The 13,836-nt window shown below is 34.3% G+C and overlaps 1 protein-coding gene across 1 annotated transcript; it reads left to right on the top strand.

The window, feature by feature from the left end:
- Nucleotides 1-5,653: 5,653 nt before the first annotated feature.
- Nucleotides 5,654-13,507, top strand: LOC105052947 (two-component response regulator ORR24). The gene is given in 10 exon segments (XM_029267122.2): nt 5,654-5,956; nt 6,210-6,362; nt 6,624-7,013; nt 7,215-7,291; nt 8,081-8,338; nt 8,341-8,534; nt 8,536-8,614; nt 8,616-8,853; nt 8,856-9,304; nt 13,128-13,507. Coding segments are annotated over 10 exon segments (2,037 nt in total). The 5' UTR covers nt 5,654-5,808; the 3' UTR covers nt 13,179-13,507.
- The last annotated feature ends 329 nt before the right edge of the window (nt 13,508-13,836 follow it).

The following is a 13,836-nucleotide window of genomic DNA, read 5'->3' as shown; positions in this document are numbered from 1 at the left end:
TAATCTAAAATCAGCATAGATCCAACTCATCTACATTAACCATCAACATAATAAATAAATAATTTTTTGTTGATTTTCTAATTTTAGAGTTCCAATATTCGAATTATCCATAATTTTTCTATTATTCCTTGATTCAAAATTAGAATAACTAAAGAGTTTGGATTTTATCTTGATTTTGAAACTAGAGCATGAAACCTGTTGCTAGTTTCTTCATGTCCAAATGTTTTAATCTCCATACAAAATCAAGATTGATAATAAAAAAAGATTTGTATAAAAAGAAAGGTAAAACCATTCGAATGGCGATGCTTGGTGGTCCGAGTTAGTCAAAAATGAATGGCTCAATCAACAGATCACAAAGTAAGAACTTAATTAGTGCAAAGATTGTACAATAAAGATCATCAATGATGGATTTCAAAGATATCCGATAAAGACTAGGCGGAGCTCGATGGTGGGGTGGTTACAACTTGTCAATCTAAGATCCTCTACATAGATCAACTTAGTTCCACAATAAAACAGTATGGGACTCCACTAATCAAATCATGAAATACAGACTTAAGCTAGAGTACAAATAGCTCGATAGAGATTGGCGATGGTCAAACAACAGTAATGCCTGACGAAGACTAGAGTGAGGGGCTTGCACGCTATCTGACAATCAGGGTTCAGGACATCCTGGCAAGATCAACTTTCGTTACAAAAGGAGACCCTTTGGAGTCCACCCATCATCCAAAGAGAGAGTTTTTTAACAAAAAAAAAAAAAGAGAGAGAAAAAGTTAATGACACTTAATAGTAGTATTTTATAACCCTCCACTTAATATTCTATAACAGCCGAATATACTAGAGCTGCTTACAAATTTTGGATTAATGACACTTGCAAATCCAAATGCATACGTGTAACTTTATAACATTGACTAAATTAATATTTTTTAAATAACTTTTGCATGTGCGTTACGTGCCAAATAATTAGCTTTATATATTTACTAGTATAATGCCAGCTCCTTGAATGAGTCTTATATTGGTATGCTGGTGAAGTCAGGATATCCCAGCCTACCTCTCTGAGCCATGCATGATTGATACTATAGTTGAGAGATAGCATTTCTTTGTTTCTCTCTCTAATTTGCTGCTTTATTTATTCATTTATTTTTTCCAAATGGATTGGCCTCTCCGGCTGCCTCACACAATTTCTAAAGCAAGGAGGATAACGATTCAACAATTTTAATTGATGCGGTCTCAAAAATCATTCAATTATTCCTTAAATAAAATACATGCATTGTACATACATAAGATTTGGTTAAAAGTAACTCCAAGTGTTAATGATTTATTTCAAGAAATTAATCATTGTATAATTACTATTCTCGACTCTGTAACCAGTATCCATTGCACATATGTCGAGATTAGTGCTTCCAGTGAATATGAATACAGTGGCTTATAATTATTCACCCAAAATGCTTGATTTTATATTGAAACATACAAGATTTTATCAATCAGATGGAGAATTCCTAATTAGACCCACTAGTGCCAACACCCACTTCACACACATCATGCACCATATATCATCATATTTCACCCAGGGAAATGCTGTTGTAACAATCACATTAGAAACTAGGGCTGGTGTTTGGAGGGTAAAAAAAATTTATTAAAAAATTTATATTTTTCAAGATAAATTTTTTTAGATAATATTTAGATAAAAAAATAATTTATTTATATTTTTTTACATTTAATTATGAAATTTATTATCTTTGTTCTTTTCCATTAATATCTTATCGAGTAAGTTAAAGATTTATCTATATTTTTATAACACTTTTATCATATAAATATTACTATATATAATTATATATATTATATAAAATAATATGATATGATATAAATATAATTAAAATATAAAAAATAAATAAATTGATTGAATAAATAAATTGATCAATTTTTTTATAATATTTATCTATCTAAAAAAAAATTTTGAGTGTAGCCGTAGGTGCTGTTGGTTGTCCTCCTCGTGAGCATGCAGGATTTTTGGGGTTTTTTTTTTTTAAATATCTTTTGCTGCTTTTATAGCCTTTGGGTTGTTTCCTTTCGTGGCTCACCTTAATCCATGCAATTAAATAATATGTTCATGCTGACATGCCCAAACACAAGAATCTAAAATATAAGTAAATATTTTAAACAAGGGAATAATAACTGCCGTACGTAGTCTTTATGCAAAGTTTCAGCATTTAAAAATGACGAAAAAAAAAAGGTTGGGCACTTTGAGAAAGTAATCACTGATTTCCTTGAGACACAAATGATAACAATTGTGCAAAGTGATCTACATGTATCTGACCCAACCCCTGCTTAAAATGGATCATGCAAAGGCGTGCAAGCAGTTTAAAGGAGGTAAACTTTGTAGTAATATATTCATGGAATTATATTGCATGGACAGCTTTGTGAGAGTGCTGCATAAATAAATTAATAAATACATAAAAAGGATTGAAAGGATTAAAAAAAATGTCATGTAGGGAAAAATAATTACCACTCTAAATAAAAATAATCATCATGCGAGTGTGCACTTTAATGCTGCATTAAAGTGGGAAATTATGGAAGGAAATCTTGAATAATTAGAATTTAACTGTCATTATTTGCTTAGATTTGGCGGAATTGATGTGGACGCTGTCCATTCTCTCTCATCCAAAGAACCGGGTGGTTATTTAAGAACCCTCGAATGGGGTGACACTTTGTTGACTTCTTTTCTCTTCCTATTTATCATATCAAAGTTTCCATTTTGTACCATCAAAAGGTCTTTTGCATTTGGATATTTGATACTTGATTGTCACAAATTCCTTCATCTTTTACACCACAACAAATTAATGGGCCTTAAAAACTTTAATAAGTGAGGTACATGGCTGTAGAATTCATTGGCTGGTTATGAAAGGAACCAAAAAGAGCCAAGGCAATGGATAGCAGACATGATATGAACCTAGCTGAGAGGAAGCATTAGTTAGGGCTTGGACTTGCTGACACTTAGGTGGCGGTGACATGTAGGGGCATTCTTAAAAGATGCCAAAGATGGTCTAGATGGTAGGGGTCTCGGAAGAAATGAAGGCTAATGTTGTTGTCAAAATTAGGTGATGGATGTCATTTGACTAAAGTGCAATACTTGACAACCTGCACACAATGTCGTGTTCATCTTGGACATTTTACAGCATGAAAATGATATTTTGAAAAAAATGTGATAAAGACATTTTGCATATAATATTTTATCAACTTCTATACGGATTAATCACTCGTTGGCCTAATCCAGGCAATGGAATTTTATAGCTTATATTTATATTAAGCTTGGCATGTCTTAATGGTGATCAGAAGCTTACGGATGAGGAAGAAAAGAAGTTTGTTTGTGCTGCAGTGTCACCCTAAACTTTAGTTTTTGTTGAAGAGCTAGCTAAGAAGACACATATGAGATATTCATGTCTTCTATGCAATGCAAAATCTAGTTAGGTATCCTTATCCTCCAATTCTTTTTCCCTTGCTTAGATCACCATATACAATGATAATATTACTTTCTTCGGAAGTTTGGATGTTTTTGACGTGCTAAATCTTAATAGCAAGCTCTATTGTATCCAAATCAATGTGTTATGACAATTTCAATGCCCGCTTTTGGCCTTTAATATCTACTATTAGGTTAAATAAATACCTCTAATTTTTGATTCTTACTCATGGGGAGAACAGAAGAAGTACAACTCCCAAACTAAGAGTGCACATATTCAAGAAAAGAAAAGAAAAGAAAAGAAAAGCTTAATTAGATTAGGTGATTATAGCCATCTATGATCATGCACATAGCACATATTATAATCTCTTTTTTTTTTGGGGGTGAAGTATTATGACCTAGTCGAATGTATGCAGTTTGACATTCAAATGACAATGATAATTGAGCTTGGAATTCAATTATTTAAACAAATGGAATTCAAACACATGACCTCCAACGAATATGACCTCGGGTATCAATATCACTTATCCAATTAACTCCAGAGCTTCAACTAATAGGAAATCGGTCAAAAATATATATTACGTTTATTACTTAATAAAAAATCTTTTCTATTTTTATCTACTCAAATACTAATAATTTTTTAATCTATAAAAATAACCATTTTAATTTACCGCTCACATACCAATTTTGACCACCACCTTTTAAAGAACTTACTATCAATTTTTCACCTCACACATAAGCTTACTCACACTAGATGTAGCAAATTGCAGGAATGATGATAGGTTTCCCAACACCTTGGGGATGCCAATGGCTCGAGTATAATAAATAAACCTATGTTATAATCTTCCACTTATATTCTCAATAATAAATGCACGAATAATCGGATATTGGTTAGATGAATTTGAGCTTTATCTTAGTTTAGATGAAATAGTGAGAGGAGAAAGATTGAGGATGAACTAGTGTAGACGAGTGCAGGAGATAAAATTATTATTAATGATCTTCTTATATATCATTCTACCAATGATGATAAACAAAATCAACACATTGTCTTCATTAAAAATAAAAAGAAAGATTTTAAGAGACTCCTATGACACATGTACATATATTTATGTGGGAGAGTTAATATAGGACAAGAAGAAGAGACAAAACCGTTACAAATAACGCAAGCATCCTATCTTTATTGTAAAAAAGAACACTGATGTCAGGACACTCCTATGAAACATAATGTGCACACATATACATGCTCGTTTGCATGAATGCATACATAAATACATATATATGTGTTTGTATCTATACCATTATCCATATTATATATTAAAGTAACAGTTTTGATATCAAAAAATATCATCTTTTCATTTCCCTGCCAAATTTTATACCAAAAATATTTTTTCTATTTATGTTGAAAATAATTTACTTACTCCCTCTTTCTTAACTACTATCCATGCTCTCCTCTTTTCCAAATAAGATCAAACCTATTTCATAACTCACCCTTTTTTTTTTTTTTCAACTGTTTTACATGATAACCAAATTGCTACCAAAATCCAAACCCTCCACAATAACTAAATCATAGTATTTGGTGTTTTTTATAGTATTTTTTCTCATAACTATGTATGTTCACGTGCACCACATTATTGCTAATAATCATATGATTAGAAAAGATGATAGTAGAAGCTTAATTACCCATTAAGCTTAGTTGGTTGTCTTATGAACGTAGATAGTGGGTTAACATGGTATCCTTTCCATGGAGGCATTCACTGGGTGGTGCATACCATCGTATCTACATACGTATAACTTTACAATAAAAATAATAAATAAAAAAACAGCATCATAATATTAAAAAAAAGTCAAATAATTATTAAGTGAAGGCAAAGCCTACTCCTCCTACGTTTTTTCCTCCTCATTTATCTCCTCTAATTTTCCGTGATTTCCTCGAAATTACCTCTCTTGTTAATTGACATCACACAGAAAATTAAGAAATAAATCTTAAAATAAAACAAGGAAGGAAAGTTTCCATTTTTGTGGGTGCATGCATTCGGTCCGCTCCATTCATTCCACCCAATCGGAAGCTCTGTTGCTCTTTTCCTCATTCGACCTCCTCCCTTAGCCCTCAAATATTTCCTTTCCTTTGCCAAACCACCTCAACTCCTACGAATCCTTCATATCTGCTCCCTTTCTCCCTCCTCTTTTTCTTAGCAGCTTCTGACTTCTTTCTCAGTGTTTTCCTTTGACCGTTTTCTGTTGTAGGATTTGAGAAGGCTATAGTGCTTTTGAGATCCTCGGGATTTCTTCCATTGGTGTTAGGTACTTGCCAAGGTTTTGGTTGCTGGTCCTCGACTGCTCTTTGGAGTGGAAGAATGACAGTAGAAGAGAGCGGGAGAAGCAAGGGGAAGGAAGCGGAAACCATAGACAAGTTCCCTGCGGGCATGCGCGTTCTCGCCGTCGATGATGATTCCACTTGCCTCAAGTTGTTGGAGAATCTTCTCCTGCGCTGCCATTATGATGGTTTGTTCTCTTTTAATCTGTTTTCTTTTGTTTCCTTTTGGGTTTCTATGTATAACTGTTGGTTGGTTTCCGTACTATAGTTTTTTGCTGCGAAAAAAGTGTAATATTTGATGGTATTTGAGACTGTTGGGCTGTTCTCATTGAAAGTTTGGATTTTTAATGTGACTATTCCTATGAGTCGAAAGAAGGATAAGTTTTTGTTTTGAGAAAAGAAGTGAGGCTTATTAAAGAGACGTGGATTGTTTTCCTTCAGTTACAACAACCAGTCAGGCAATCGTTGCTTTGAAGCTGTTGAGGGAGAATAAAGACAAGTTTGATCTGGTTATCAGTGATGTCCACATGCCAGACATGGATGGTTTCAAGCTTTTGGAGCTTGTGGGCCTCGAAATGGACCTCCCTGTTATTAGTAAGTGCCAAATACTATCCTGATTCCTGTTTTCCTGATTAAAATGAATTCCTCGATTATTATCTTTTTGTGATTAAAAGACACCATTTTTCCTGAGAATATATGAAATTACAAAGCACTGAATGGTTACGTTGGAACTTTTGAAAGAGATTCTTTATTTACCCACTATTTGCTTTTTTTTTTTTTTTTTTCTTCTGATTGCATGTGTTCTGAAAGGCAACTGATGATAAAGTCACTGAACTGTGCTAATTTACGATGCAGTGCTGTCTGCAAATGGTGATACCAAAGCTGTGATGAAGGGGATAACTCATGGTGCTTGTGACTATCTGTTGAAGCCCATCCGGATTGAGGAGCTTAAGAACATTTGGCAGCATGTGGTTAGGAGGAAAAAGTTATATTCAAGATATCAGAATAAAGGGGAGAGTAGTCTGAAGGCCCAACTTCCTAATTCCGAAGGTGTGCAGGGGCCTCATGATCGTAGTGATGAGCTTAACAGGAAGAGGAAGGGTCAGATGGAAGAAGATGAAGTAGATTCTGAAGAAAACACACATGAGAATGAAGATTCCTCCACCCAGAAGAAGCCAAGGGTCGTTTGGTCCATTGAGCTGCATCGCAAATTTGTTGCTGCAGTTAATCAATTGGGCATTGACAGTAAGAGCTTTCAATTGATAATGCAGTCCGTTTGGTAGAAGGGAAAGCATAAATGTTGCATTTCCATTATCATGCCTTTGTCATAATGCTTCTATTCCCATTATAATACATTTATCAACCTTTTGCTTGGATTAGTGCCATGCTTTTCTAAATGCCATTGCCTCTTTAGTAGTAAGCTGCTTTTGTTATTTCTGATAACAGAGGCTGTACCCAAGAAGATACTCAGTCTCATGAATGTGGAGAAGCTAACAAGAGAAAATGTTGCAAGCCATCTACAGGCAAGGCTTTCATCTTCATTCAACTGCTAGCATACAATTCTTTCTCTAATATATGGTACATTATTTGAGGATGCATTACGTCATTTTGAATATTTAATTTCAATATGCCAGACACAATTTTAACACTAAAACAACTTTGATTGGAAGCCATTTACACCAGTGTTGCATAGGCATGGTCATGGGAACTAGGTTTGGACACATATCCAAGTGTCTGACTCAGCAAGAGGGAAAAATGAAGATATGAAGATGTTTAGGATAGAAGATGGTTTTACTTAAATAATATATAATTATATTTTTAAATTAGAAGATATTGTCTGTAAGTCTTTCAGTATATATGTCTGTTATCTTTCTCACGTCTAACATCAAAATGGAGGGTTGACTTATTGTTGGTATGAGTCCAGCTCTCCACAGATCTCTAAAAGCTGTAAACAGAGTCTCACACATATCTGATTTGGATACGTATCCGACATAGTTTTTTTGAGCTAGATACAAGTGTCCAGGTAAAACTGATTAAGACTTTAACACAAGCCAGTAAGGACCTACTTGGTAATTTCTTGATAATTACTTCTAGTGAATGGATCTACTTATCCATTTGATAAATTCCTTTTAAAAGCTTAGAGAATGTGCAAGCCATAGTTTAAGCAAGGGTAAACTGCTAATGTTTAAGATAATCAAATCAGGCTGTCCTTTGGAAATACATCCGTGTCCTGCCTATCATCAGTTCTTTGTTACATCCTTGTTTTCTTGCTCTGAAGCTAATTAGCTGAATCTTCCATCTTGTGCTTGCAGAAGTACAGGCTCTACCTGAAAAGGCTCAGTACTGTGGCAAACCAGCAAACTCACATGGCCACCATTTTAGGAGGTAGAAACTCCTATATTAATATGAGTTCATTAGATGGTTTTAGAAATTTTCATGCACTGAGGGGATCTAGACAGCTACCAACTCTTGCATCTTTTCAACCAAATGGATTACTTGGTACAATGAATAGTTCAACTGCATTTGGAATGCATGGTTTGGTACCTTCTCAGACTGTTCAACTTGGCTGCACCCAGAACACCAGAAGCTATCTTTTTATGATCTCAGGAAGCTTCAGGGCATTAGTCAACCAGGAAACCATCAAGGAAATTCAATTCAGGGGATGCCAACTTCTATGGGACTAGGTCAGCTGCAACAACTCAGGGTAGTGCAGGAAGCAAACAACATATTGCCTTCTGGTTTGTCTGGCAGTGGACCGGCCAATGGTTTTCAGCAACTCTTTTGCTAATATGACAAACAATACTTTGTCAGTACAAGCAAATAAGGGCAGATGCAGCTGGGGAATCAGGCAGTTATTCTTCTGTTAGAATGCCTTCCTCTAGCTTAGATCCTTTTGAGTATTGTTTTGGGGACTCTTCTCACTTTCCTGATCTTGTTAGATGGGATGACACTTGGCAAGATGCTCTTCCATCAACTGATTATTGTGCAAGCACTTTGCCTATAAGTGTCCCTTTTAGTAATAACTGTTCTTCTACCAACAACATTGGAGCCAGTATTTCTCAAATTATATCAAATATGGATGGTGATATTTGTTGTCAACCTCTCTCCATGTTTCAGTAGCACATATGCATGACTTGGTGATAGGAAATGATGTGCATGGCCAAGTCAGCTCAGTTGGTAGGAGCATGATGCCCATTCCAATAGGTGCTAACGAAGACACAAAGTTATCAGACTTTGGAAGCTCAGACAAATCTAAACAGAAATTTGAGGATCGGAAACAGAACTGTAGCTTTAATCCTATTCCTAATCGGACATTGAGCAATGGCATTGGCAATAAAAAGATGGACACAGATGTGATTGATCAAACAGTGCTTGATGCTCCAGGCCTTGCACAAGACTGCAGTATTGACAAGTCAAGAGCTGATGGCCAGCTGACTTGCAAGGATGAAGATGCACTGGAAAGCACAAAGTCGCATTGTGATTTTAACTCTACTGATTGCAGCTATGATGGACTTGTGAATGCCGTGATTAAACCGGTATGAATTATGATCAATTTTTTTCCCCTTTACATAGAAAAAATACATATTAGTCCATATCTTTTTCTTAACTAAAACTTTAGGATATGGTTGCATATGGGAAGAGGAGATAACCGGAGCTATCTTAAATGATTGATGGATGTTCTTTTATTTTTTATTAACTAGATACGTGTGTCTAGCTTCTAGAACCCATATTGGATATGTAATATAAATAGAGTGTGCATCAGATATGGATACTTACGTGTAAATGTTTAATTGCAGCATTGAAAATCAGTGCAGAGTGGGACTTCAACAGTCACTTTAATTCAGTGTAATAATGTTTTTTTTAGTATTGAAATTCAGTAGAGTAATGTTAAAAGTAGGTTTTATTCACTTTAGAGATTGGTCAAGAATGCAGATCTTAAAATAGCTTTGCAAAATATCATTTTCCCGAAATTCTTCAGCTAATTAGGAAATGTGAATAAGGAATGTGCATGTTGGAAGACCTTAACAAATAATACATTTGATCCAATATCTTTTACTAATTTATTTTTAAACTATTTTAAATATAAATTATTTATTAATTAAGATTACTTTTTTTCCTGTGCATTTAGTATTCCAATATCTCCTTTTATTTTTCCTCTTGTTGAGTCAGATTTTTGGTCATCTATCTGGATCCAGTTCTCATATCCATGTCCAAGCCTGAACAACTTTTTGGTTAACAAATCATTATTCCAAGTGCATGCATGCTAGTAGTTATGAGTTTTGATGGTTGTGCATGTGGATAACCATGTTAGGGATGGTGAATTCAGGATGCCTTTGGTTGGTTGCACTCGCTATGTTGTAATTATTGTTATGTGTTTTTCGTTCTAGTAGTCTAAGGATCAGCTGTGCAAATGATATGTAGATTATTGGAGAACCTAATGTGAGGGTATTTTTAGCTGCAAGGAAACCTGTGGAAAAAAAAGAAAGAAATAAAAATCTTTTTTTATAGAAAAGATATTTTTTTTTTATATATAATTGGGAAAAGAAATGAAAAATAGAGAAGTGATGCTCATTTTCTTTCTCATAAAGGGTCTTTGATCCTATATTTCATTTTCTGGAGGTTCTCAGCAGTGAATGAAAGTTCAGTTTTCTCTTAAGTATCGGAAAAAAAGGTTTCCAGATTGATACACTTTTTGGTGAGCCAAACAAATCAGAAACTATATTTTGCTGAAGGATACAGTTTCCATGTTGTTTTTCTTGGGCATTTGGTGGTTGGGGTATCAGACAAGCAGAATTGTTGTTCCTTCCTAAAAGGTCGGAAATATCAAAATTGTGTTGATAGATAGCCAATAATGGGACCAGAATATATATTATAGAACGATTCTGCTACATTACCTTGTCTTGCATTTTATTTTTTCAGCCTGCATCTGTTGTAAGAGAGAGAGAGTGTGTGTGTGATGCGAAAATGTCCTGAAAAAGTTGAAACTTGGAGGAATATCTTCTTTATTATATTTTTTCTTTTCATTATCTATAGTATGTTCCAGTTTCATTGTTAGTTTATGGAATGTGAATTGTTCACGGCATATATTAGAGACACATGCTGCTCTTCATTCTGAGATATTCTGTTATCATACTTGGTCAACTGGTAGATGATGCCTTATCAAGCATTTTGAATTTTCACCTCAATAGTTTCAGAAATTTCGTCTATAGTTTAGGGCAAAGATTCATCCGCAGATCACTTACCATAATTAATTTGGATTATTTTATTTTCTGAGCCCAAGTTGTGGTTAGGTCCTGAAAAGGCAAACCAGCAATACCTGGACTGTCACCTAATTCAAAGTGTACATATTGACATTTCAGCGAGGTGTGTTGGTTCAGATACTTAAGAACACTTTTGATTGTTATTTTAAAGGTTGATGGATAGCTGAATGCTTCCAGCAGTTAGTCCAGCACATTACATTAGAAGTGAGCTTCTTTTGCTCTTGGAGCTTGGTCAATGATGGAGGTATTGCAGAACTTTGTGAAGTGCTTTATCTCTTGTTTCTTTTAACTAATTTCGGAGTGTGAAACATGTACCTTGATAACAAAAATTTTAGTAAGCCATACAACAATGAACTTTTATTATTTTTTTAAAGCATTTAGATGATAATTTTCTATATAGCTTGCTAATGTTTCTTTTGGTTGCTCTTGATGCTAAACCCTTTAATTCTAACTATATATGGCAAACAAACCATTGTATATTTCAGATTTGCAATCTTGTATATATCACCACTCTTTAAGATCTTGCAGGCATCATCAATTTACTAATGTGACACATTTTGATGAACACATAAACAAGTTAAAAGTATTGAAACTTATGAAATCAAGAATAGGATTTTGAATTTTTATTGTTTTTCGATGCAAATAACTTATCAATAATTTAGCACCAAGAAAGTGGTGCTTTGTTATATTTATATAGGAGGAGATAAAACACCTCAGTGCATTTTCAGTTTTATAATGTAAAAAGTTAATATATTTTGTAGTCACGTCACTGTGTTTTTTGATGTATTCCCTCATCTACTTTTCTTTTTCCTCTTGCTGAATGAGATACTTTAGATATGCATACGTATCTGACCAAGGTTTGCTATACCGATCGACACTATATTGGATGGGACATACCATATCAATCGGGATCAAACCGACATATGGTATTGTACCGTATTGACATTTGGTATACCGAGTCTTACGTACTGTACCACATACCAGCACTATAATAGAATGGGATTGTATAAGGTCCAATACCAAGATGGTGAACCTTGGATCTGACACAAGATTGTGTCTATGCAATACAGCTTGCCCTGAGTATAAAATTAACCTACCAACCATTTGTGCTTAAAAGAGGAACATAGTGGTGCTCCAAACATAATATGTCACACGAAATGTTAGTTTCCATTAGTCAGTATACAGAATATGGAAGTGATTAAGAAGTTCATTGGGTGCAGAGCTGAGGAGACTTGATCTATACTAGAACCTGCTAAATTATATATGAGAATAAGGGTATTGAAAGGGGAAGAGTGTAGATCATGTACAACCTAAAGAAAGGCCCAATGACTCAAGTGAGATGAGGCTTACTGAGCCATTTCTATTGCATGACACTAGCAAATGTAGATTGAGATCCTACTTTTGTTCACTTTACACACATTTTAAAACCTGGAAAAAAGTCTAAAGTGGCATAAGATTTATCTTTTTATTTTTTATTTTTTTTGTTTTTTCGAGAAAAGGGTGCATCATAACATGCATCTTTAGGATGAGGATTTTACTTCCCCAAACAGAAGAATTCCCTTACACTAGTCATCTCAAAAATTGCTGCATATTGTGTTATTTGCTGATTTTTATCTCCAGCTTTATCTTCAGTTGCCAACTTGCCATCAATTAGTGAAAAAAAAGAATATTTCTTGCAACTACACATAAAAATTTGAACTGCACAATATACTAGTTGGGCATGAATTGTTGATTCTAGGGTCTTGTAGTGTGTGCAAGAACTTGAGTTACTTGTTGCTTGTGTTCCTTTTCATATATCCCATTTCATACTGACATTAGAACATGGGAGCAAGACATGCATACAATTAGAAACCTGAAAGTGATGGTGAGTTATATCTAAACAACCAGATATAAACATTTTTACATTCTGGAACCACTTGAATTTTTGTGGTCAAAATTTGTATCACTAAGATTCCCACCATTCACTTCTCTGTTAGGCATATTTCATTCCAAATCTAAAAAGCTAGATATTATTGATTTCAGATTTAGCATAGTATCTCTCTATAAATCACCGAAGATAATTTTTATGTTGCTAAATGCATTATTTTGTGTCTTGCAGGAGCTTAATGATGTCAAATTCATGGATGGAGATTTCGGATGTGAATGTTAATATGGAAGTGAAACTCTTCAGTTTGAGAACTGATGGTTCATTGGTGATAGGTTTGTACATTATTTCTAAACTTTGTTTATGCTGTTATGCAGTCCCTCTGTCAAGGGTGCTATTTACAGTTGTCGCATTAGTTTACCTTTGCTTCTTTTCTAGGATATTCAAACGTGTGTATCAAATGACTATTTGATGAAGTTGGTGGGTTTTTGCGTTAAAATGTTGGAATGTGGACCTTTATGATAGAATCAACAATTATTGTTTGTATAGGTGAAATGGACTGGTCATCATGTTGGAGCATCAGAATTTTGACATTGTTTGTTGCAACTTCTCTATATAATTTGGAACTAATTGTTCTGTTCCCTACCATCAAAGATTTAGACCACTTAGTATTATGGTGGAATATTAGTTGGCGGAGGACGGTTACAATATTCTCATAGGCCAAATTGAAAAAAAGAAAAAAAGAGACTCAAAATTTATGATTACAATTCCTTAGAATTTCCTTTGAGTTATTAAACAAATATTCGAGAAGTAATCAAAAGCTTGACTTTTTTTTGTCCAAGGATAGCTTATGAAGTGTTGCATAATGAATAATTGATGTTTATAGGTGCTGATGTTGCCACAAATTGCAGTTGTTACCGCTCTCATTCTTAATGTGAATAGT

Source organism: Elaeis guineensis, chromosome 10, assembly GCF_000442705.2.
Source record: "Elaeis guineensis isolate ETL-2024a chromosome 10, EG11, whole genome shotgun sequence".
NCBI lineage: Eukaryota > Viridiplantae > Streptophyta > Magnoliopsida > Arecales > Arecaceae > Elaeis > Elaeis guineensis.
Note: the sequence above shows the minus strand (reverse complement) of the source record. Positions and strands in the feature narration are given on the sequence as shown.